Source organism: Zalophus californianus, chromosome 11 (assembly GCF_009762305.2).
Source record: "Zalophus californianus isolate mZalCal1 chromosome 11, mZalCal1.pri.v2, whole genome shotgun sequence".
Classification (NCBI taxonomy): domain Eukaryota; kingdom Metazoa; phylum Chordata; class Mammalia; order Carnivora; family Otariidae; genus Zalophus; species Zalophus californianus.
This window is the reverse complement of record NC_045605.1, coordinates 57,930,122-57,954,251: the sequence shown is the minus strand read 5'-3', so window position 1 is coordinate 57,954,251 and position 24,130 is coordinate 57,930,122. Positions and strand designations below refer to the sequence as shown.

The 24,130-nt window shown below is 40.7% G+C and overlaps 1 protein-coding gene across 6 annotated transcripts in view; it reads left to right on the top strand.

The window, feature by feature from the left end:
- MRPL48 (mitochondrial ribosomal protein L48) overlaps positions 1 to 24,130 on the top strand; it is a 50,455-nt gene that overhangs the window by 17,241 nt on the left and 9,084 nt on the right. For all 6 annotated transcript variants that reach the window (XM_027581260.2, XM_035723110.1, XM_027581262.2 and 3 more), the window contains 2 exons: positions 5,548 to 5,636; positions 18,715 to 18,884. In XM_027581260.2, the coding sequence (XP_027437061.1) occupies positions 5,548 to 5,636; positions 18,715 to 18,884 (259 nt within the window). The remainder of the gene's footprint in view (positions 1 to 5,547; positions 5,637 to 18,714; positions 18,885 to 24,130) is intronic.

Sequence of the window (24,130 nt, the reverse complement as noted above, 5' to 3'; positions counted from 1 at the left end):
GTGCCCCATAAAGGCAATTTCTGAGTACATACTATTTGCCACGTGCTGGGGTGTACCTGTCCTTGTGGTGTGTAAGGGACCTCTAGTCTACTGAATGGAGAGAATATCCTGTAATTAATTCTGACTCGGGGTACCCCCAGTGTTTCCCCCTATTTCTGCAGCATAGCCATACTAAAAATGCTTGTTCTAATTTTGAAGGAGAAATAATTAAAGTGACGTTGTTTACCCCCATCCTGGATTGATGGGTTTAGTTCCCAGCTTAGTAAACAGGGACACTGAAGGACAGTTGGTTCTGGCATATATAAAGTAAAGGGATGTGATGTGGGAGAAGTCAATACGTGATCACATCCTATCACTGTGCTAACTGAAGGATCTTCAGAGCCTCCTTTTGACACCCTGGGGTTCTGTATCTTCAGTGAAAAGAGTTGCCTTTCCTCTTACGAGGCTGCAGTATTAATGTGACAGCTGGAAACCCATTTGATGACAAGGAGCAGGGGGAGAATTCTGTTGAACTTACTAGAAATCGGAGGCTTTCAAACTGGTAAATTTTATAACATAAACAACTGGCTAATTAAGCAGTTTAAACACTGGTAATTTGACCAAAATCTTTCATTTAAGGGAGAAAATGGTTAATTTAACAGTAGTTTGAACCAGCTTCTTAATTAACCAGCTGCTCTAATTATAGGAATTGCCCTAAACTGAATTTAAAAATGCTTCCTTGCCAAGGAATCCCAGCAGAGGAGAGGCTGAGGCACACAGTCTGGTGCTTTCACCTAAAATGTGTCACCGTCTCAAAGATCACTTTTGGTTCCGTTTGAAACCACTGGGAGGGTGTTTGAGTTTCTGTGTAGTTAAAGATGGTGGTTGGCATCTGAGTTTTCTTTATTTATACAAAATGTTCTACTATATTGTGGAGGCATGGGAGAGCTATAACCATGAAGTAAACTCGATGATCTTTGAACGTTTAGGGCAGTAGAAGAGTTTCACGGAGGAAGTGACATTTGGCCCTGGAGGCTGGCTAGGATTTCACCAGTCAGAGAGGTGCAGTTCCAGCAGGGGGTACTGCCCAGCATGGCACAGAGGTTCGGCATGGTTCATAGAATGGCAAGTGTAGCTCTGTGGCTGAGGAGCAAGGTTTTAACGGCCTGGAGGAGTGGGAGAATGAGATGAAGTCGTTGGAACTAGATTAAAGAATCAAGTTTCTTAAATACTTACCTAAGGAGTGTGAACATTTTGAAATATGGCCAAGACCTTCCCCGCCTCATCCGTTGGTGTCTCTGTAGTGCCTGGTACAGTGCCTGGCACATACTAAGTACTTAAAAAAAATTATGTGGGTACAAGGATTAAATGGTTGAATTAATGAAAGAGAAGAACGTGATTAGGTTTGTGTTTTAGAAGGATCAGTTTGTCAGCTGTAGGGGGTGGAACAGAGAGGGGTGTGTGGATACAGTGAGATCACCAACAACAGTTTAGCCAAGGCTGCCTCTTGAATCTCTTAACCCATTCATGCTCTCTCTCCCTTTTTCCATACACCAACCAAAGTGATCTTTTAAAAACATATCAGGCATATACTTACCCTGCTTATGGCTGCTCACCTTGAAATGCAAACCCTTTACAAGGCCTAGAGTGGTGTGTTTCCCACTTACTGCTCTGGTCTCTGGTATACTCTGTGCCCTTCTCACTTTGCTTCAGCCACAGTGACAGCCTTTCTTTTCCTTGAACGTGCCAACTGGTGGCCTTTGCACTGCTATTCCCTCTGCCTGGAACATTCATCCTCAATCCTTTCACCTAATAAATTCCTCTTTGCCTTTCAGGTTTCAGTTTATTTTATTTATTTTTAATAAATAATACATGGACTTGGAACAAGTTTTAAGGATAACAAAAGAGTATAAAATAAGCAGTTAAATCTCCCTCTCCTCCTGCCTTCTAGCCACTTCCCCTCCCTGGGGATAACCACTATTTTCCTCTGAATTCTGGTCTCAGTTCACATGTTTTTTTTCAGAGAGGCCTTCTCCGATACTCCTGTCGAAAATAGATCCCCCAATTGTATTGCCATAGCCCTCTGTGCTTTTTCTTTTTCTTTATCACAATTGGTAATTTTATATTTATTTTGTGACTGTTCGATTAATGATTCCCTCCTCCCATAGACTGCCAGCTCCATGCTGCAGAGTAGGAACCTGAAGGCTTAAAGGGTCCAAGGTCTTAGATTGAGAGAGACAGAATTGGGATAGCAACCAAGAAGATACCTCAATTGTGTTCAGTGCTCTTTTGGAAGCTCTGCCAAAAATACCTCCTTCTTCCTTGCATGGTAAACTCTTACTCCTCTTGCAAGAATGCATTTGTTACCTCTTCTGAACCTGTTCCCCTTACCCTCCTCTACTCCTACCACCTCCCCCAACCAAGGCAGGTTCATTGTTCCTTCCTCCAGACACTCACTACCTTGCTCTCGTCTCTGTTAAAGGAATTTGTGCACCGCTTTCCAACATCCTTCCCTAGTACACATTGAGTGTCTCCAACGAAAGTGACATATCCAAGTCATCTTTGTCCTAGTGTCTATACAGTTGTTGGCATGCAGTAGTAAATGTGGACTAATGCATATCATGGAAGGGACCCATGATATCCAGGGTTTGTCTTGATGAAATAGTGTGGATTATAAATGCAGGATTGGCTCTGATGCCAGTCGCTGACTGGCCTGGCATAGAGCAGACCTGCTTGGAAGCCCATTTTAGAAAAGAGAAGCCTAAGAAATATTTCACTTCTCCACACCATTTTCTTTTTAGCCTCCCCATAGAATGGTGGACCTGGGAAGATGAGGGATGCCTGGGTGGCTTAGTCAGTTAAGCGTCTGCCTTTGGCTCAGGTCATGATCCCAGGGTCCTGGGATCGAGTCCCACATCGGGCTCCCTGCTCTGAGGGGAGCCTGCTTCTCCCCCACCATAGGAGCTGGGAGGAAAGGGAGCAGAACCTAGGATTAATACTTCTCCAGAAGGTAGAGAGTGAGCAAGAGAGACAGACGTAGAAGAACTGTGTGGGGCTGGTTCCAGTGAGAGGGTAGAGATAAGAAACAGAGATCTGAACTAGGAAAGTTCATATCTAGCTAGATTTTTTTTTAAAGATTTATTTATTTATTTGAGAGAGCGAGAATGAGAGAGAGTACCTGAGAGAGGGGAGGGTCAGAGGGAGAAGCAGGCTCCTTGCTGAGCAGGGAGCCCGATGCGGGACTTGATCCCAGGACTCCAGGATCATGACCTGAGCCGAAGGCAGTCGCTTAACCGACTGAGCCACCCAGGCGCCCCTAGCTAGATTTTATATTCCAGAAATTCAGATGTCATGAGAATCCACCTGCACACAGGCTGTTCAGCCAGATAGACCTGAGTTTAAATTGCAGTTCTGCCTTTTACTTGTTGGATGACCTTGGCCATTTCACCATATTTTTTGACCTACAGTTTCTTTCTTTTTTTAATTAAGTTTTTTATTTCAATTCCAGTATAGCTAACATACAGTGTTATATTAGTTTCAGGTGTACAATATTGTGATTCAGTAATTCCATACATCACCACTGGGTGATGATCATCAGGATAAGTGTACTCTTTAATCCCCATCACCTATTTAACCCATGCCCCCACCCACCTCCCCTCTGGTAACCATCAGTTTGTTCTCTGTGGTTAATATCTTTTTTTCTTAAGATTTTATTTATTATTTGTCAGAGAGAGAGAGAGAGAGAGCACAAGCAGGGGGAGCGGCAGGCAGAGGGAGAAGCAGGCTCCCCTCAGAGCAGGGAGCCCGATGTGGGACTCAATCCCAGGACCCTGGGATCATGACCTGAGCCAAAGGCAGACGCTTAACTGACTGAGCCACCCAGGCATCCCTGTTCTCTGTAGTTAAGAGTGTTTCTTGGTTTGTCTCTCTCTCTCTTTTTTATCTTTGCTCATTTGTTTTGTTTCTTAAATTCCATATATAAGTAAAATCATATGGTATTTGTTTTTCTCTGACCGACTTATTTCACTTAGCATTATGCTCTCTAGATTCATCCATGTTGTTGCAAATGGCAAGATTTCATTCTTCTTTATGGCTGAATAATATTCTGTTATATGTATATATATGTATACACCACATGTCCTTTATCCATTCATCAGTCAGTGGATACTTGGGCTGTTTCCATAATTTGGCTATTGTAAATAATGCTGCAAAAACATAAGGGTGCATGTATCCCTTTGAATTAGTGTTTTTGTATTTTTTGGGTAGATACCCAGCACTGTGATTACTGGATCATAAGGTAGTTCAATTTTTAACTTTTTGAGGAAACTCCATGCTGCTTTTCACAGTGGCTGCACCAGTTTCCATTCCCACCAACAGTGCATGAGTATTCGTTTTTCTCCACATCCTCGTCAACACTTGCTGTTTCTTGTGTTTTTTATTTTAGCCATTCTGACAGGTATGAGGTGATATCTCGTTGTGGTTTTGATTTGCATTTCCCTGACGATGAGTGAGGTTGAGCATCTTTTCATGTGTTGAGCTAGTTTTTTTATTTGTAAACAAGGATAAAAATAATGACAATTAGGGGCGCCTTGGTGGCTCAGTCAGTTAAGTGTCTGCCTGCAGCTCAGGTATGATCCTGGAGTCCCAGGATCAAGCCGCCCATTAGGCTCCAGCTCAGCGGGGAGTCTGCTTCTCCCTTTGCCCCTCACCCCAGTTGTGCTCTCTCTCTCAAATAAATAAAATCTTAAAATAATGAAGATTAAAGTCCTTCCTTCAAGATGGATCCAAGTGGTGTACCTCTGGGTTTACCACAGTAAATATGTGTATGGAGATCTTAGTTTATACTTGGTAGTAGTATACACACACAGTGTTCTGTGCCTTAGGTTTTTGTTTTTATTGTTATTTACTTAGCAGTGTATTGGCGGTGGTTCCATATTAGCACAAATAAACCAAATGGGTGGTTTGTAAAACTTTGTGGAAATCTGTGATTGTCCTCTTACCTTGTATTTGCCACTCCTCTCTTTCTCTGTATGATCCACATTAGAAGACTTCAAAAGGATTATTGGCATTGGAGGAACAAGTGAAAACAAGAACACTATGAGAATGTATTTTGTCCTCTTAGCACCAGTGGCTATAGCAGGAGAGAATTTCTCCAAGAAAAATAGGTAGTGGGGAGTGGATATAGTGCAGGAGCCAAGAGGAGAGAAAAAGGGGGTAAATTGAGAGTGAGCCCAGGATCAAGAAATGGCTCTGGTTCTTTATTTTTTATTTACTTATTTATTTATTTTAAAGATTTTATTTATTTGACAGAGACACAGCGAGAGAGGGAACACGAGCAGGGGGGAGTGGGAGAGGGAGAAGCAAACTCTCCACTGAGCAGGGAGCCCGATGCGGGGCTCAATCCCAGGACCCTGGGATCATGACCTGAGCCCGGCTCTCGTTCTTTAAACCATCAAGAGACCCACTATCCCAAATATTCTGAGTCTTGTGGTGGAGAGTTTGTCTCCTCACGTGTGGTCTGCCCTGCAGGAGCTTTGAAACAGGTTTGTCTTATTTTCTGTCTTTTAGGTGGCATTCTGATGGGTACCAGTCGGCACTACAAGACAAAGCCTACCCATGGCATTGGGAGATACAAGCACCTAGTCAAAGTACAGGAGGTAAGGGGAGCAAGGGTCCCTTAGAAGAGGACAGTGTGCAGCTTTTGCAAAAACTGCAGATCCGATCTGCATAGGGCGGATAACCCTGGAGGTAGATCACGTTGGGATTACCCTTTAGTCCTCTCCAGTTATTTCGTTTGGAAATTATCTACAGTGAGGTGTTTCTGCCAGCTCTCAATCTTGTCCCTACACCAGGTTATCACAGTGAAAAGCCAATGATTTGGTTTCATTACTTGTGGTACTTAAAAAAAAATATCTTCTTAGTACTTATTCAGCATGGACCTCACAATAAATGATACATTCACTTAAGTTGAATGAATGGTTTGTGGCGAGTAGAGGCGGAATGGCATTTCAGCCAAATAGTTTTATAGTATTTGCAGATTTAAAGGATGTTTCTGTTCCTTGAATCCATTATCACAGATAACTGGGTGATAGTTTTAAGCATTATAAGATTATTTAGCCCATTTCTTAGGATTTCCAGAGCTACAGGATTGCTTCTATGGTGTTTCGATTTTTGTGCATGTGCAGAGGATTTTGTGGTGAGGTGGACACAACACTGGCCTGAAAGTCAGAAAGTCTGGTTTTGAGTCATGATTTTATCATTTCCTGTAAATAGTACGGTTTAGAAGGATTTTGCTCTTCTACTTAGGGAGACTTCAACATCACTTTTGCTTCTTTGGTTTATTGTAATGCTCCCACGTAACCATGAACATTTCCTGCTGCCCCTTTCTCTCCTTGGCAGAGGTCAGTACCACTGTATTTGGGTCTCAGAAGCCACTAAACTTGCCATGTTCTCCTGAGCATCCTCCTTATAGCAATGAATTTCATGAGAGCATCATTGTCACATCTGAGGCTTATATTAGACAGCCTCCCAGCAGGAAATAGCCCAATTAAAGTTGTTCATTTGTAGTTTGTAGTGGGAAGAAGACTGAATTGGGAACCAGGAAGCTTGTAGGCTTAGTTATGCCACTTATTACACCCTCATGACTTTGGATAATTAACCTTAACCCTCTGGGCATTGTGGGCCCTGAAATTATATGTAAAATGTTTTCTATGTGTGATTTTTTTTCTGGGAAGAGAGTCCATAGCTTTTATCAAAGTCTTCATAAAGGTTGAGAAACTGGATTAGAATATCTTTAAGAGTCTTACAGCTCTGATATGTAATTCTGATGCTCTGAAACATTTATCGAACATCTCTTATGTGGTAGGCATTGTTGAGGGTGCCTTCCTATTCAGACTGGGTTGTAATAAAAATTTTTTTTAAAGATATTTATTTATTGAGAGAGAGAGAATGGTAGAGAGAGAGAGCATGAGAGGGAAGAAGGTCAGAGGGAGAGGCAGACTCCCTGCTGATCAGGGAGCCCGATGCGGGACTCGATCCTGGGACTCCAGGATCATGACCTGAGCCGAAGGCAGTCGCTTAACCAACTGAGCCACGCAGGCACCCTGGGTTGTAATAAAATTTTAGAGGATGAATGAACAAGACCTGGTTCATGCTCAGAGAGCTGGTAAACTATTAGAGGTAAGACACAGATAATTATGCTCCTCAGCAGGAAGTGACAGGTGCTAAAAAGAAGATACAAAGTGCTAATAAAATTCAAAAGAAGGAGTGATTTACACCCTTTCTGAGTTGTGACACCTTAGAGTAGTTGTTGGAGTTGTTTTATTTTGGGATATCCCTCTTCTAAAAGTCCCGTATAAATTACTAGGAAATAAAATTCATTTGGTTTGGGTGTGTGTTCTTTGTTTTTTTGTTAATTTATTGGGATCCTCCATCTTTTATTTATTTTTAAAGATTTTATTTTATTTGTAAGAGAGAGAGAGAGCACACACAAGGAGGGAGGAAGCAGGCTCCCCGCTGAGCAAGGAGCCAGATATAGGACTCGATCCCGGGACGCTGGGATCATGACCTGAGCCGAAGGCAGATGCTCAACCGACTGAGCCACGCAGGCGTCCAGGGATCCTCCATCTTAAAAGATAATTTTCTGTGTATGCCATGCTCTGACCTGCTCTGTAGTTTGGTATAAGAGGAAGCCTAATGTCATATTAATGCCATCTGTCCCTATCTTTCTCCCTAGTTTCTTCTCCCATCTCAGGTATACTATGCTCTAACTGCATTGAGCCTCTTGCTTTTTATCCAAATTATCATAGTGTTTCAAGGCCTCACAAGTCTCTTTATGAAACACATACTGTTTCAGGGCTGTTGTGTCTACTTGGAATATCTTCTCCAAGTTTCTCTTTTCTTCTCTTTTCACTTGGCTAATACATCCTCAACCTTTGAATTCTAGTGAGGGATGGGTTAGCCTGGTGATGGGTATTAAGGAGGGCATGTATTGCATGGAGTACTGGGTGTTATATATAAACAATGAATCATGGAACACTACATCAAAAACTAACGATGTCCTGTATGGTGACTGACATAGCATAATAATTCCCTCTCATGCTCTCTATTCTCTCTCTCTCAAATAAGTAAATAAAATCTTAAAAAATAAATAAATAAATTCTAGTGAGGAAGCAGGGTGAGGGGGGATAAACGAAGCTTCCCTTCTGAGAAACCTTCCTGGATTCCCAGCACTGGATTTCTTGTCCTACCATGAGCTGCTAGAGTTCCTTGTGCTTCCTCTGTAATATGACTTACTGCTCTGTTTTAATGGTCTATTTGATGACCATCTCCCCTTCTAGATGGTGAGCTCTCTAAGAGTAGAGGCCATGTCTTTGTATCCTCAGTTTGCAGCAGAGGGCCTGGCATCAAGTAGAGGACAGTAAATATTGATTGAGCTGAACTGATGTGTGGTTATTGGAGCTGCCCCAAGGTTCTGTAAATCAGAGCTGGCAAACACAACCCAATATTTGCAAACAGCTGGCTCCGGATGACCTTGGTTGCTTGAAGGGAGTGATGCTCTCTTTGGTTAAGGTTGTAGGCTTTTCTCTGATGTCATTCATTGTTCCTGGGTGGCTGGCCAGATAGTAGTGAAAGCTGCTGCAGGTTCCTTGCTTCCTGCATGGGACAGTACATGAACGTTCTCATCTATCTGCCAGCTTGCAGAGGCTCTATCCCAGGTCCCTGTCTCTTCTGCCCTACTGGGGAACTGGGCTAGAAAGGCTAGAAGGCATCCTGTGGCCCCGTTTCTCTCCCTAAGCATAGATCTTAGAAAAAACAATAAGCAGCCAGATTCCGTTTTTTCCTCTCTGGATCCTAGGCTGGGTCCTCTCCTCTCTTGAGCCCCACATCCCTGAGACAAGAGTTAGTTCTCATGCACCAAGTGCCCAGACCTTGTCCCATTTCTGGTGGCGTAATCTTGCATGCTGTATGACCCAGTCTGACTGTGGCAGTGAGGGATCACATTTCGGAGCTCATCTCCAGACCTAACACCGTGTCTCAATGTATAGACCTCATTATTTCCTCAAGGGCCCTGAATCACTCTGTTGAATTTAAAAGGCTTCAGATTGTTTGGAGTGATTTTTATTTCATAGAAATAAATGTGTAGTCCTTCATATTTGTAGACTGTTAGGTTATTTCTCCTAAGACCACTTATTTGCCCTCAGCTGTTGTCCTGCCTTCAATCTTAGGGTAATAACAATCCAAGAAACAGAGAATTGCTAAGAGGAAGATGTGGGAGGATGGAATGGAGGCAACATAAATTGCTGTCAGTTTATAATTGTTCTGTGTTCTATTTTCTAGGCCCTGGGGCAAGAGAATAATGTTTATCTTTTGTAATGTAAGCAATTTACTTCCTCTTTATAGAATGGCCCCCTAGGAGTCAGAGATGTCTTTTCCTTGGAAACTGTTTGCACTGTTGACATAGAGGAGGTGTCTGTCATTTATGACACCTATTTAGTTTGTTGTAACACTCATAGATAGATTAGCTCCCACAGCCACAAGTCTGTGAGGAGAATGTGGCATCGTTCCCAGAAAAATCAGCAGATCAGAATCACTTTATGGTGACAGTCCTAGCTTCCTGGGAAAAGAAAGATCGGTTTTTGCTGGTGCAGTAACTGTAGGGCTAGACATGGATTATAGCTAGACATGGATTATTATGTTTTTCCTCAAGTCTACCTCCTGTAACTCATTGAAAAGAAAAACCATGATTGAGCATCTACTATATGCCAGGCACTGTGTGAGCACAAATTAGGTGAATGGGACACAGTCTTTTCCTACCAAAAGCATACAGTGGGCTAGGAAAGATAGTGCTCAAAAATGTAACTAACTACACGTGGTAAGTGCTTTACTAGGGGAATGAACTAAATATCAAGAGAACGGAGTTAAGGAAGCAATTCTCCCTGAAAGGGTCAGTGAAGGTGTTATGGAGGTCACTTCAACAAACATTTACTAAAGGCCGCCTGTATTCATACACTGAGTATGTAAAGTGAACTGACCTTTGGAGTATCCAGCTGCTTGGGGTATACTGGGAAACACTGGGGCTGTAAAGAACATAAAAGAGTTCCCCAGAACTTTTCCAGACACAGAGAGTGATTCCTGTGATGACCTCACTCAGCCTGTGCCGTTAGAGCGCCCTAGTCGCCCGCCCACCAGTCTCATTCTGCCTTGCCCATTCTGCTGAGTTACAACCATGTCAGAGTTTTAGAGGGAGTTGTGTTTGATATGAATAATAGTAGTGATCCCTTTCCATTTTCAGAGTGCTTTTACATCCATTATCTCAGTGCCTCTCAAGCCATATGCCCTTGGAACACTGGTGATCCTAGAGCTGAACCTCTCCTCAAGTTTATTAAGTGCAATCTTCCACATTTTAGAAAGATATTCAGTTAATGGATAGACATTTCTAAATTTCAGGTTTTTCTCCCATCAGGTTTACTTGATGAAAACAAATATTAAGAGAGAGATTCAGATATGTTTTCATATTTTTTGAGATGTAGAGAACTCCATTTGTATAATATAACCATGTTTTCTGCTAGTAAAGTCTTGTTGTATATGATGAAAGTATATTTATGAGTATTTTATGGTGTTTCACAAAGAGAAAAATGATTTTTGTTAGGCCCTTTGCAAACAACAAATTTGAAAACAATGCCATTTGATTCACCAACTATCCTGTGAGGTAGGGTAGGAAAGGAAACTGAGGGGCATAAATGATTTCTCTATGACGTGTGTCTAGTGAATGATGGAACCAGAACCGGAGTTCAGTTCAGTTCAACTCAACATTTAATGTGGAGAAATAGAGAAATGAATGAGACGTGGTACCTTCTTACAGGAATTGAGATAGTAGTTTGGCTGCCATCATAGGGAGGCCCACTTAATCAAGGGGCATAAACAAGATAGAAGCTTATTTCTCTTTCACATAAAAGTATAAGCAGATATTCCAGCTTTTGGCTTTGCCACACTTATCATACTGTTTCTGTTTTATAGTTTTGAGATGGCTGCTCCCTCTTCAGCCACCATGTCCACATTCCATCAACCAGGATGGAGAAAGGGGAAGTAGTGTGCATAAGCTCTTATCCCACTGGCCACAACTTAGTCACATAACCATACCTAGCTGCAAGACTGCTTGGGAAATGTAATTTTGTATTATGAATGGTTATATACCCAGCTAAAATGCAGCAGTTCTGTTATTTTTTTACTTTGATTTCTTTTTATTTTATTTTTTTAAAGATTTTATTTATTTATTCATGAGAGACAGAGAGAGAGAGAGAGAGGCAGAGGGAGAAACAGGCTCCCAAGGAGCAGGGAGCCCGATGCGGAACTCGATCCCAGGATACTGGGATCATGACCTGAGCTGAAGGCAGACGCTTAACCATTTGAGCCACCCAGACCCCTTTTACTTTGATTTCTTTAATGATTCTTTCATGAATAAAGTTTGCCATCCATAGTTGCATTTCAGCAGTTATGTTATTAAAGGAGAAGGGGGGAATAGATATTGAGGAAACTGACAGGCTCTGCACACTTTCCTTAAAAGGAAAGACGAGGTTAAGAGAAATGTTTTGGAATTAGGCACACCTGGATTAAAGATTCAGCTCTGATGATTACTAGTTGTGTGTCCTTGGGTACCTCCTTAATTTTTCCAAGCCACAGTTTCCTTGGCTTTATATAGGAATTATATTTCCCAGTGTTGTTGTGAGAAGTAAATTAAATAAGAGAATTTTAAGAAGTTAGCACAGTGTCTGAAACATAGAGCCCATAGGTGGTGATGATGATGATAGCATTAGTCTGTTTTTTCACAATTCCATAGTATTCTATTTTCCTCCCTCAAAACATGCCATCTCCTTATAGTTACTTGTTCTGTATATGCCTTTCCTGATAGACTGTAAACATTAGTGAGCGGAGACAATGGCTGTCTTCTTTCCTATCATATCCCTAATCCTGACCCTGGTTTTTCTCATCACTAGCAGTCAGTATTTGTTGAATAAATGCATACATGTGATTGAGAATGGTGTATCTGGGGGAGGATTTGCTATGGGAACACAGAAGAGTGGTACCTAACTCAGCCTGAGAAATCAGGGAAGGATTCCTGGATGAGCATGAGCTGAGTCTTAAAAATAAATAGGAGTTGCTCACGTTAAGCATGTGGGGTGAAGAGTCAAAGGCTCTGCAAGGAGGGGGGACCTTCTGGGTGAAGGTAGGGAGACACTGACCCTGGAGATGCAATTGGGAAACTTTTAGCAGTCTTCTAATCCTGGGTTTTAAAGTGGGTACTAGGGGATGAGAGACCATGGAACTGAGAAGTAGGGAGATCTAGATCAATCCTTTTTAAAAGATACTATTTATTAAGTAACGACTATATATCCTTAAAGTGTCTTGGCTTACTGCCCTTTCAACTGCACCCACCTGAGGTGGCTGCGCTTGGGTTCCCCCTGGGGAGTTAATCAGCGTGGTGCAGCAAGGTAGTTTGCATTGAACATGCCATGGGAGGTGGGCTGCTCTTTATGATTAAATTGCGATTTGTTTTTTCTTGTGTGTCTCCTTTCTCTCTGAACTGTAAATTCCTTGAGGCCTGGGACTGTTTCTTTGGTGTCTTTCCTGAGTGGTTGAATCAGCACTTTGCATAAGTGTTTCATTCTGTAAAGCATGACAATAGGATACCAGGGGCATGATTACCTCCAATTTATGGTGATACTAACGTCCTATTTGTGTACATTACTCAACCTTTTTTTTTTAAGTTACCATTTATTGAGTGACTGCTATATACCAGATGCCATAACTACTATGTGCCAGGCTTTAAAGGCATTATTCTTTTTTTTTTTAAGATTTTACTTATTTGACAGAAAGACACAGTGAGAGAGGGAACACAAGCAGGGGGAGTGGGAGAGGGAGAAGCAGGCTCCCTGTGGGGCTCGATCCCAGGACCCTGGGATCATGACCTGAGCCGAAGGCAGATGCTGAATGACTGAGCCACCCAGGTGACCCTGGCATTATTCCATTTTAGAGTATCGTAGTACACTTAGCACAATGAGCACTGAGTAATGTTTAGAATTGTTGAATCACTCTACTGTACACCTGAAACTAATATTACACTGTATGTTAACTATATTGGAATTGAAATAAAAAAACTTAATAAAAAAGAAAGTAAAAAAAATAAAAGCATTATTTCATTTTATAGTATTATAAATGGTATATTTTATTTAATCCTCAGATATCCTAGTTATTAAAGACCCTGTTTGAGGACTCTAAGACTCAGATTAAATGACTTGCCTAAATGGCTAGTAATTTCCAGAGCCAACATTTGAACCAAGGTTGGTCAGAATCCATCTGATGTCTTTGCTATTTCCATTTCATATAAATTACTGTTTCAAGCTTAACAAGAACTTTAGGTGTTATAGGGGAAGAAAATGACACATAGAGAGGTCATTCAATGTCATTTAGTGACTAAGCAGACAGGCTTTAAGTCCAGTTTTTCTTTGGCTTCCATCTAAGTATAGTGCTTTGTGCAGTGATGGGCTCTGCCTCTTGGTCATCCCAGTTAGGGCCAGGCCTTCTGTCTAGTGATGTCTCTTGAGTGTGCCACATTGAGTTATAAACATAGTCACTTGATTTCTGTGCACCTTATAGCTCATTATGGACTGTTCAGAGTACCATCACCAAATCATTCAGGTCCTCGGGTGTCAATTTTTAAATTTTCATCACCAGAATTTCTGGAAGCTAAATATGCTGCAGGCATATCTGCCTTTTCACTTGAAGATTAGGATGATACTGTTCCTTCCCAATTTTCCCACCCTGGAGAATGCCATCTATAGTGATAGGCAGACATTATCACTTCTGCAGAATCTAGAAGAGAGAGCCTGGGCTTGGGGCCACAGACCCAGCTTCCAGCCATAGCTAGACATAAAGTGGTTACCTTTGCCATTTCCTTACTATTGTGACCGTAAACAAGTCACTTCCTCCTTTTGGGTCTCAACTTTCCCCTTGGGTAAAATTAGAGAGGGAAAGAAGGAGAGACTGTATTATCTCTAGGAGCCCTTGCAGTTATAGCAGCCTGTGAGTCTAATCTGACTCCTTTTTCTGCTCTTTCCCAGCAAAGTTTCCCAGTAACCCTGGGCAAGTAATGTGCTTTCAGAGGACCTCAGTTTTCTCTCTGTAAAGTAGGGATAATAATATGGACATTTCTTTGCAGAGGTGGTTTAGTAATTTATCCCATGGCCTATTTGGGGGATCATAGTGCGGTCCTACAGGGATCTAAGAATGGCCACCCTGGGCCATCACACACTGAATCCGGGTCAGTCACAGGAGTGCCAAAGTTTGATGGTGGACAGTAGTCCATCGTCCCCGCCACCTTTCTCCTAGCTTCCCTTCCTTTCCTGCCTGACTCTCCTCCATGTGCAGTCAAGGTGGCCTTCCCCAGACACAGCCCTAGTCATGTACATGCTTTGCCCAGATACCTTGAATGGCTCCCCGTGGTGGTTGTAAGGGCCTGAACTTAGACAGTGGGGATAGAAAGGAAGGGACGGAGATGAGAAAAAGCTTGTACAGGTAAAATGATAGGAACTGGTGACTGACACTATATGCAGTCAAGCTCTTGCTGGCTATGCTGGCCCTGGCTCAGAACCGAAACATAATGTCACAATGGGCTCCTGATACTGTGGGGAGGTCCAGGCATAGCTAGGCCGACATAGAAAAGCAGGTGAGATGCCAAGAGGGACACTGGAATCAGCTTGTTTTGTTTTGTTTTGTTCCCCTAAAGCGACACCTTTGAAGAGCCTTGGCATTTTCCCTGGTTATAAAAGCCTCCTAAAGGCTTTCGAGAAGCTCCTCCCCTCTCTGCTGGAAAATTTTAGCAGCTCCCCATTGCATTCCAACGTTAGCATTCTTCACAGCTTTGACTGCAGTGCTGAATGTCTTGATGAGAAATCGGGATCACTGCATTTGGCCACGAGCGTGTTATGCTCTGAAAAAGAGAAAGCCAAGCCCCTGTTCTTTGACAGTTGGTCTCTAGAGGTTGGCTTCTCACTCATAGCAAAGTCTAGGACCCTGGGGTGGCCACCACTGTTAAGAACTTTATGAGAAACTATAAGAGACTACATAATAAAAGAGTGGGTAAGATCTTCATCATAAAGATAAGAAATCCAGAAACTATAAAGGCTATAAAAACTTTAGCAATGCAGAGGCTACAGTGGAAAAATCCCCTGCATTGGGGGTTAGAAGGTCTGGGTTTTAGTTCCTAGAATCTGTCTTGACTGGCTGTGTCACTCTGGGGGACATGTTTAATCTTTCTGGGCTTTATATTCTTCCCCTGCAAAGATGAAAAAGTGGGACTTCAGCATTTAATCACTAAATGCTGTCCAGTTCTAAAATTCTAAAATTGTGATTCATTGCATGTTTTCTCTTTGCCAGTCCCTATGCTAGATAGGAACATAAAAATGAAAATAGCAATGGGGGTGCCTGGATGGCTCAGTTGGTTGGGTGTCTGCCTTTGGCTCAGGTGCTGATCCCGGGGTCCTGGGGTTGGGCCCCGCATTGGGCTCCCTGCTTGGTGGGGAGCCTGCTTCTCCCTCTCCCTCTGCCTGCTGCTCCCCCTGCTTGTGTTCCCTCTCTGTCAAATAAATAAATATAATCTTAAAAAAAAGAGCATGTTTCTTTAAAAAAATGAAAATAGCAATAGAAGTTAATATATAGAGTATTTAATTATGTGACACAGTTTGTATAAACCACTTTACATAGTGTTTTTTTCAGTTCTCAGAACATCCCTGTGAGATCGGGTCTGTCATTGGTATTACCAGTCTTATGAAAGGACCATTTCTTGGTCCTCCCCCTGCTCCCCTAGATTGGGCCTCTGCTATCTTAGACTGACCTGGGGAGCAGTGATGGGAGAGAACCATTTCAGGTGCTCTGGCAGGAGCATTCTTCTGTGGCAACCATTAGGATGTTGACTGTTAGATAGGAGTGACTTAAGACATGTAAATAGAGAGGTTTGGGGTGCCTGGGTGGCTCAGTCAGTCAAGCGTCTGCCTTCAGCTCAGGTCATGATCCCAGGGTCCTGGGATCAAGCCCCACACTGGACTCCCTGATCGGCTGGGAGCCTGCTTCTCCCTCTCCCTCTGCCTGCCACTCCCCCTGCTTGTGCTCTCTCTCTCTCTCTCTGTCAAGTAAATAAATAAATCTTAAAAAAAATAGAAATAGGTTTTTTGCCCTTTTTCTTAAAAGAACTATTTCTACCAAATAGCAAGACTTATTAAAATCTCTAATACGTAGGACATGTATTGGCTCAAGGATAGACAAACAGCCCAAAGGAACAGAATAAAGAGTACAGAAACTGATCCACATATCTGTGGGCACTTATGTGACAAAGGTGACACTACCATGCAATGGTGCTAATGGTGCTAAGTCAACTGGACTGGATGATCATGTGAATAAAAATGATTCTTGACTATTTCACATCATACACAAACATCACTTAAAAATGGATTGTAGATCTAAATGTAAACGTTAAAATAATCATACTACTAGAAGATAACATATGAGAATATCTTCATGATTTTAAGATAGAGATTTCTTAAACAGGACACAAAAATCACTGTAATCATAAAAGAATGAGTAAATTGAACTACATTAAAAATAAGAACTTCTGCTCATCAGGATGCACCATGAAAAAATGAAGAGGGAAGCTACAGGGAGGGAGAAGATATTTGCAGGATGTATATTTAACAAAGGATCGTATCTAGAATATAGAAGGAATCTCTACAAATCAATAAGAGAAAGGCAGACAACCCAATCTAAAAAATGGGCAAAATACTTGAATAGGCAAGTTACAAAAGAGAGTATCCAAATGGAAAGGTGCTCAGGCTCAATAGACTCAAAGGAACTGCAAATTAAAACCTGAATTCATTATCACTTCATACCAACCAGAATGGCTAAAACAGACCAGAAAACCTGACTACACTAAGTTTTGTGTTGGCAAGAATGTAGAGCATGTAGAACTCTCATTAATTCTCGTGGGATACTAAATTGGAAACATCTTTGTAAAACTGTTTTAGAGTACTTATTAAAGACGAACATATACATACTCTCTAAGTCAGTAGTTAGGTTCTAGGTATATCCCAATAGAAATGCATACACGTGTTCACTGAAAGATATGTACAAGAACATGGGTAGCAGTATGATTCATTATGGCCCCACAGTAGAAACAACCCAGATTTCCATCAACTGTAAAAAAAATAAATAAATTGTTGCATATTCATACAATAGACTACTAGAGCAATGAGAAGGAAAGAACTGTTGTTTCAGCTAATACATGAATGAAAGAAACCAAACATAAAAGAGAACATAGTGTATCATTCTATTTTCATGAATTTTAAAAACAGGCAAATGGTTTTAGAAGAATAGTAGTTATCAGTTTGGGGGGCAGGAGTTTTGGGGTGCTGGTAGTGGTCTATTATTCAGGATACTGATTATATAAGTATTTTCACTTTGTGAAAATTCATTAAGCTGTGTACTTATTTATGCATTTTTTTCAGTATGAATATTATATTGCAATAAAACTTTTACTAAAAAATTTTAAGAACATAGTAGATTTTTGGGGCACCTGGCTGGCTCAGTCGGTAGAGCATGGGACTCTTGATCTCCGGGTTGTAGGTTCGAGACCTGTGTTGGGTGTAGAAATTACTTAAAAATAAGATCTTTAAAAAAGAATAGTAGAGGAACACCTGGGTGGCTCAGTCAGTTAAGCATCTGACTCTTGGTTTTGGCTGAGGTCATGATCTCATGGGTTGTGGGATTGAGTCCCGTGTCAGGCTCCACGTTCACTGGGGAGTCTGTTTGAAGATTCTCTCTTTCTGCCTCTCCCCCCACTTGCACACACACACACACACACACACACACACTCTGTCTCTCAAATAAATAAATCTTTAAAAAATAGGGATGCCTGGGTGGCTTGATTGGTTTAGCGTCTGTCTTTGGCTCAGGTCATGATCCCAGAGTTCTGGGATCAAGCCCTGCTCAGCAGGGAGCCTGCTTCTCCCTCTACCTCTGCTGCTCCCCACACCCCTCTGCTCTCTCTTTCTCAAATAAAGAAATAAAATATTTTTTAAAAAATCTTTAAAAAATAAAGAATAAAAAAATAGTAGATTTTAAGATTCTAGTTTTGAGGGGCACCTGGGTGGCTCAGTTGTTAAGTGTCTGCCTTTGGTTCAGGTCATAATCCCAGGGTCCTGGGATCGAGCCCCACATTGGGCTCCCTGCTCGGCGGGAAGCCTGCTTCTCCCTCTCCCCATCCCCCTACTTGTGTTCCCTCTCTCGCTGTCTCTCTCTGTCAAGTAAATAAATAAAATCTTAAAAAAAAAAAAGAATCTGTTATCTAGCATAACCCCACCAATTTGAAGATTGGGAAGGTGAGGACTAGGGAGGGGGCTGAGTCTCATAACAAATTAATGGCAGAAGATAGTCACTTGTATTTGTGTTAAAGTAATGCCAGCAATAGTCCCTCTCCTTTTGTTGGCTGTCACAGCCCAGAATGGCAAGGGAAGCTACCCATTCCTTCCCAGGGGAACTTCAGTTTGAAGGTAAGGTAACCTAAGAGAAAAATGCTAAACAAATTGATTTGAAAGACTGATTTCTTTGATATCTAGATGGGATGATTAGAATTTTTTTGTAATAATACTTTGACTTATTTTCTTTCTCCTTTTGTTTTCTGTTCAGCCCAAGAAGAAGAGGGGAAAAGTGGAAGTGAGACCCATTAATTTGGGGACAGATTATGAATATGGGATTTTAAACATTCACTTGACTGCATATGACATGGCCGTGGCAGAGAGTTATGCCCAATATGTTCACAACCTCTGCAACCATCTATCCATTAAAGTTGAGGAAAGGTATGAAGGATGCCTTTGGATGGGATGTTCTTGGTGTGAATAGCATGCTCTGCTTTGTCATTGTTGTTAAATGAGGTTTTGAGACATAATTTACATTTAGTAAAATTCACCCTTTTTAGGCATATAGTTTACCACAATCAGAATATAGAACAGTTCCATTAGCTCCAAAATTTTCCCAGTCCCTGGTGTAGTCATATCCCTGGCAACCAACAACTGATTTTCTGTCCTGTTGTTTTAAGTCTCCAGAACATCATGTAAATGGAATCAAAGCTGCAGTGTGTAGCTTTTTGTGTCTGACCTCTTTCACTTAGCATAATGTGTTTAAGATTCTTCCATGTTTTTGGAAATATTTTATTGCTGAGTAGTATTCCATTAAGTGATGGACCTTAATTGGCTTATCCATTCACCAGTTGATATACATCTGCATTGCTTCCAGTTTATTGGTGATTATGAATAAAGCTGTCATTAAGCATTCTCATGTATGTTTTGTGGGGCATATATCTTTTCTCCTGGATAGCTACCTAAGCCTGGGATTTGGGGGTTGTATGGTGACTGTATGTTTAACTTTATAAAAAACTGACATCTGTTTTCCAAAGTGGCTGCACCATTTTGTTTTCCCACCAACAATGTATGAGAGTTACAGTAACTCCTTTTCCTGGTCAGCATTTGATATTGTCAGTTTTTTTCCTAAAGCTATTCTAATAGGTATATAGTGGTATCTCATAGTTTTTAATTTTCATTTCCCTAGTAAATAATGATTTTGAACATCTTTTCATATGCTTATTTGCCTTCTGTATATCTGCTTTGATGACATGTCCAAATCTTTTGTCCATTTTTAAAATTGGGTTGTTTGTTTTCTTATTATTGAATTATGAAAATTCTTTTTCTACTTTTGGATACCAGCTTTTTTTCAGTATGTGTTTTGCAAATATTTTCTCCCTGTCTTTGACTTACCTTGTCATCTTCTTAGCTGAGTCCTTTGGAGGGCAGACTTTTTTAAGTTTGGTGAAGTTCAGTTTATCAATTTTTTCTTTTATCTTTCATACTTTTGGTGTTCTATCTAAGAAAACTTTGTCTAACTCAAGATCACAAAGATATTCTCCTGTGTTTTCTTCTAGAAGTTCTATAGTTTTAAGTTTTACATTTAGGTCCATGATCCATTTTTGTTTTTTGGGGGTTTTTTTTTTGTATATGGTGTGAGATATGGGTCAAAGTTCTTTTTTTTCTTCATATAAATATCCAGTTGTTAAACACCATTTGTTAAAAAGATTTTCTCTTTATCAAATTATCTTAGCACTTTTTGAAAGTCAATTAACCATGTATATGTGGGTCTATTTCTTTTTTTTTTAAGATTTTATTTATTTATTTGAGAGAGAGAATGAGAAATAGAGAGCACGAGAGGGAAGAGGGTCAGAGGGAGAAGCAGACTCCCTGCTGAGCAGGGAGCCTGATGTGGGACTCCATCCCAGGACTCCAGGATCAAGACCTGAGCTGAAGGCAGTTGCTTAACCAACTGAGCCACCCAGGCGCCCTATATGTGGGTCTATTTCTGGACTCTGTTCTATTGTGGTGATTCATGTATCAATGCTTATACCAGTACCACAGTGTCTTGATTACTATAGCTTGATTACTAAAACTACAACTTTGTTCGTTTTTTTTAGCAAAATTATTTTGGCTATTCTAGATCCTTTGGCTTTCTATAAAAATTTTAGAATTAGTTTGTTGATTTCTACATAAAGGAACCTGATGGAATTTTATTAGGATTATGTTCAATCTGCAGGTCAATTTGAAGAGAATTGACATCGATTTTGATTCCCCTGATCCATTAACAAGGCATATCTCCCCGTTTATTTAGGGTTTCTTTGCCTGCTCTGCTTTTCATTTGCTCTTTGGATTTGCTGGAAAACTGTAGGGGAGGAGAACTAACACTTCTGACTAACTACTCCAGGCCAGGCACTTTACATATCTTATCTCAGTGTTTCAGAAAGTGTGGGATGCCCTGTAGTTTGCTTTAGATAACATTAAATCACATGGTGAGAAATTTCTTCCCTTTTTAACTCTCATTCAACCTAATTATGTCAAGGAGAAATTCTTTGTGTGGTTGTGATATGTCCTTAACGCCACTCTAGCACTTCCTAATCTTCATAACAGAGAAGGGACCTGAGACTCAGAGTCTTTGGCTCTAGCTAGAATTTTAGAACATTATTTTGTTTTCTTTTCATTGTACTGTGTTTTTTTTTGTTGTTGTTGTTTTTTTTTAAGTAAGCTCTAGGGCCAACATGGGGCTTGAACTCACAACCCTGAGATCAAGAGTCATGTGTTCTACCAGCAGCCATCCAGGCACCCCCACTGTACTTTTAAAAAAAAATTTCTCTTGATGGCAGCTGATACTGGTCTTCCATTTATAGTGATATAAAGTCAGGCTTATTGAGATACAATTTACCTTTAGTAAAATTCACCCCTTTAGTGAACAATTTTCTGTGAGTTTTCACAGACGCACACAGTAAATACCATCATACTCAAGATATAGAACATTTACATTATCCCAAGAAGTTCCCTCCTGCCTTTGTAGTTAATCCCTCCCCTACCCCCAGTGCCTCGCAAACAGGTCTGTTTTCTGTCCCTTTGGTTTTGCCTTTTCCAGAACGCGATGTAAGTGGAATTATATAGTATTTTTCCTTTTGAGTCTGGCTTCTTTCACTTGGATAATATATTTGAGACTCATTTCTTTTGTTGCATGTATCAAGTAGTTTGTTCCTTTTCGTTGCTGATTAGCATTTCATTGAATGGATGTATGTTTGTTTATCTTTTCAATGGTTGAAGGACATGTGTTATTTCCAGTTTTTGGCAGTTATAAATAAAGCCACTGTAAACATGTACAGGTTTTTGTGAGAACATAAGTTTTCATTTCTCTATGTAATTGCTGGGTCGAATGGTAAGTGCAGTGGATTTTTAAATTTATAAGAACTGCCACACTGTTTTCCAAAGTGGCTATATATACCATTTTCTTTCTCATCAGCAACATGAATTCCAATTGCTCGACAAAAAGTTTTTTTAATTAACGTTTTAAGTGAATTGATTTAAAGAAAAATATTTAATAAATAATCATTTGGGTGGTTTGTCATTGTGGCAAGGTAATACATGGCACAGTATGTGAATATGGCAAGAGTTAGACTTTCTTACTGATTGGATAGTAGTATGTTCCCATTTTACAAATGAGGAAACCAAGGCTCAGAAAGCCCCAAAGTCACAGAACCAATAAGTGGCCTAGATTTAACCCATTTCTGCCTGACTCCAGGATTTTTAATTATAGGGGGTCTTATTTTAAGTCCTTAAGTGAAATTTGAACTTTTAAACCTTTATAACTTAGTGTAACTGTGCTAAACATACTGTCTAGAAGATTGGATAATAAGCTGTGACTTTAGCTCTCACAGCTGGTAGTACTTCAATTGTTTCAGGATGAAAGATGTGCTTTATCTTTTTGTGATGCCCCTGAGAGTTGTTTGCTCTTTCAGCACTTGACACACACTTCTATCATGTCACTTAGTGCTCTGGGCTGTAATAATCTATTCATGTGTCAGCTCCCCTCCCCACTGACTAGTGGGAACTGTTCTTTTTTTTTTTTCTTTAGCATCTAACGCAAGACCTGCCACATGGGGGACATTAAACCATTGTTGAAAGAATGACAGGCTCTTGAATATGACTGCATAATCCAATTGTGTGGTATACATGGGATACATTTCCTAAAGTTTAATGAAAGTGCTTTAATTAAAATCAATTAAAAAACTACTGATTGAGCCTTTTCCTGCTATGTGGTAGATATTGTACTAGATAGACATCCTGACTGGAGGAGACTAAGGAGAATGTCCCTGATTTCAGGGAAAGAGAGAGAGAGAGAGAGAGAGAGAGAGAGAGAGTGTGTGTGTGTGTGTGTGTGTGTGTGTGTGTGTACAGTATAATGTGCAAGGTGGTAAGTGAAGGATAAAGTGCAGTGTCAGTTCAAGGAGGCTGAATAGCATAATAATTTAGAGCGATGCTTCCTCAAAGTGCCACTCTGCAAAGATATCAGAAGCTTATGCCAAAATGTACATTAGTGCTTTGCTTCCTTCATCAAGAAAGTCTCACTATTGAAAAAAAAATGTCTGCTGAATTAAATAGCATGTTTAGTGACTGTTGCCTGCTTCTTATCTTGTCTTGGACTGATAACAAGCAGTTTGTTCACCAGCAACTTGTCTATGGACCATACTTTGAGTAACAAATGGTTATGAGTACAGGCTCTGGAATCAAACTGCCTATGTTCAAATTCTAGTTCTACCAGCTAGTGGCAACATGACCTTGGTAAATTCTGAACCTCAGTTTCCTCATCTATATAATGGGGATGATCATTTTCTTATTCCTTTAAGTTCTGAAAATTAAACAAGATAGTATATGATAGCCCTTAGCAGAGAGACTGGAACATTGCAAACGCCCTGTAAATAATATTGTTATTAATAATTAATGAGAAGTTTTTTTGTTTTTGTTTTTGTTTTTAACTTGCAGGGGTTAGAGGTAGCTTTGTGGTGGCAAAGAGGCATTAAATGTCATTTACAGAATGTTATCATACCTCCAGTAGGTCAGCTCCCTGGAGTAGTGCTTTGAAGTTTTAAAAGGACTTCTTAAAAGGTGCTGTTTTTTTTGTTTGTTTTTGTTTTTAAAGATTTTATTTATTTGAGAGAGAGACACAGAGAGGGAACACAAGCAGGGGGAGTGGGAGAGGGAGAAGCAGGCTTCCCGCCAAGCAGGGAGCCCGATGCGGGGCTTGATCCCAGGACCTTGGGACCATGCCTGAGCTGAAGGCAGACGCTTAACAACTGAGCCACCCAGGTGCCCCAAAAGGTGCTGTTTTTAAAACCTGGCTGTGGGAAGCTCTGGCTTCATTTGAGTAAAGGCAGGAAGGCAGTAACATTTGGTGAGCACCTATCAGCCAACCGCTCAGGCTTTTTTTTGTATAATGTTGCTTAATTCAAATAAGCACCTTGTGCATATTCGCAAATCAAAGCATTGACTCTGTAGCCAGACTGCCTGGGTTTTACTCTTGTTCTGCAGCATTCATATGGTATGGCATTGGGCAGTTTACTTAAACTCTGTATCTTGTCTTCCTCATCTGTAAAATGAAGCTGCTAAAATATATATAATATTACATGTTGTAATATTAAATATGTGTTCCCAGCAACACTTGGCTGCTATTATTATGCTATTCTTTTAAG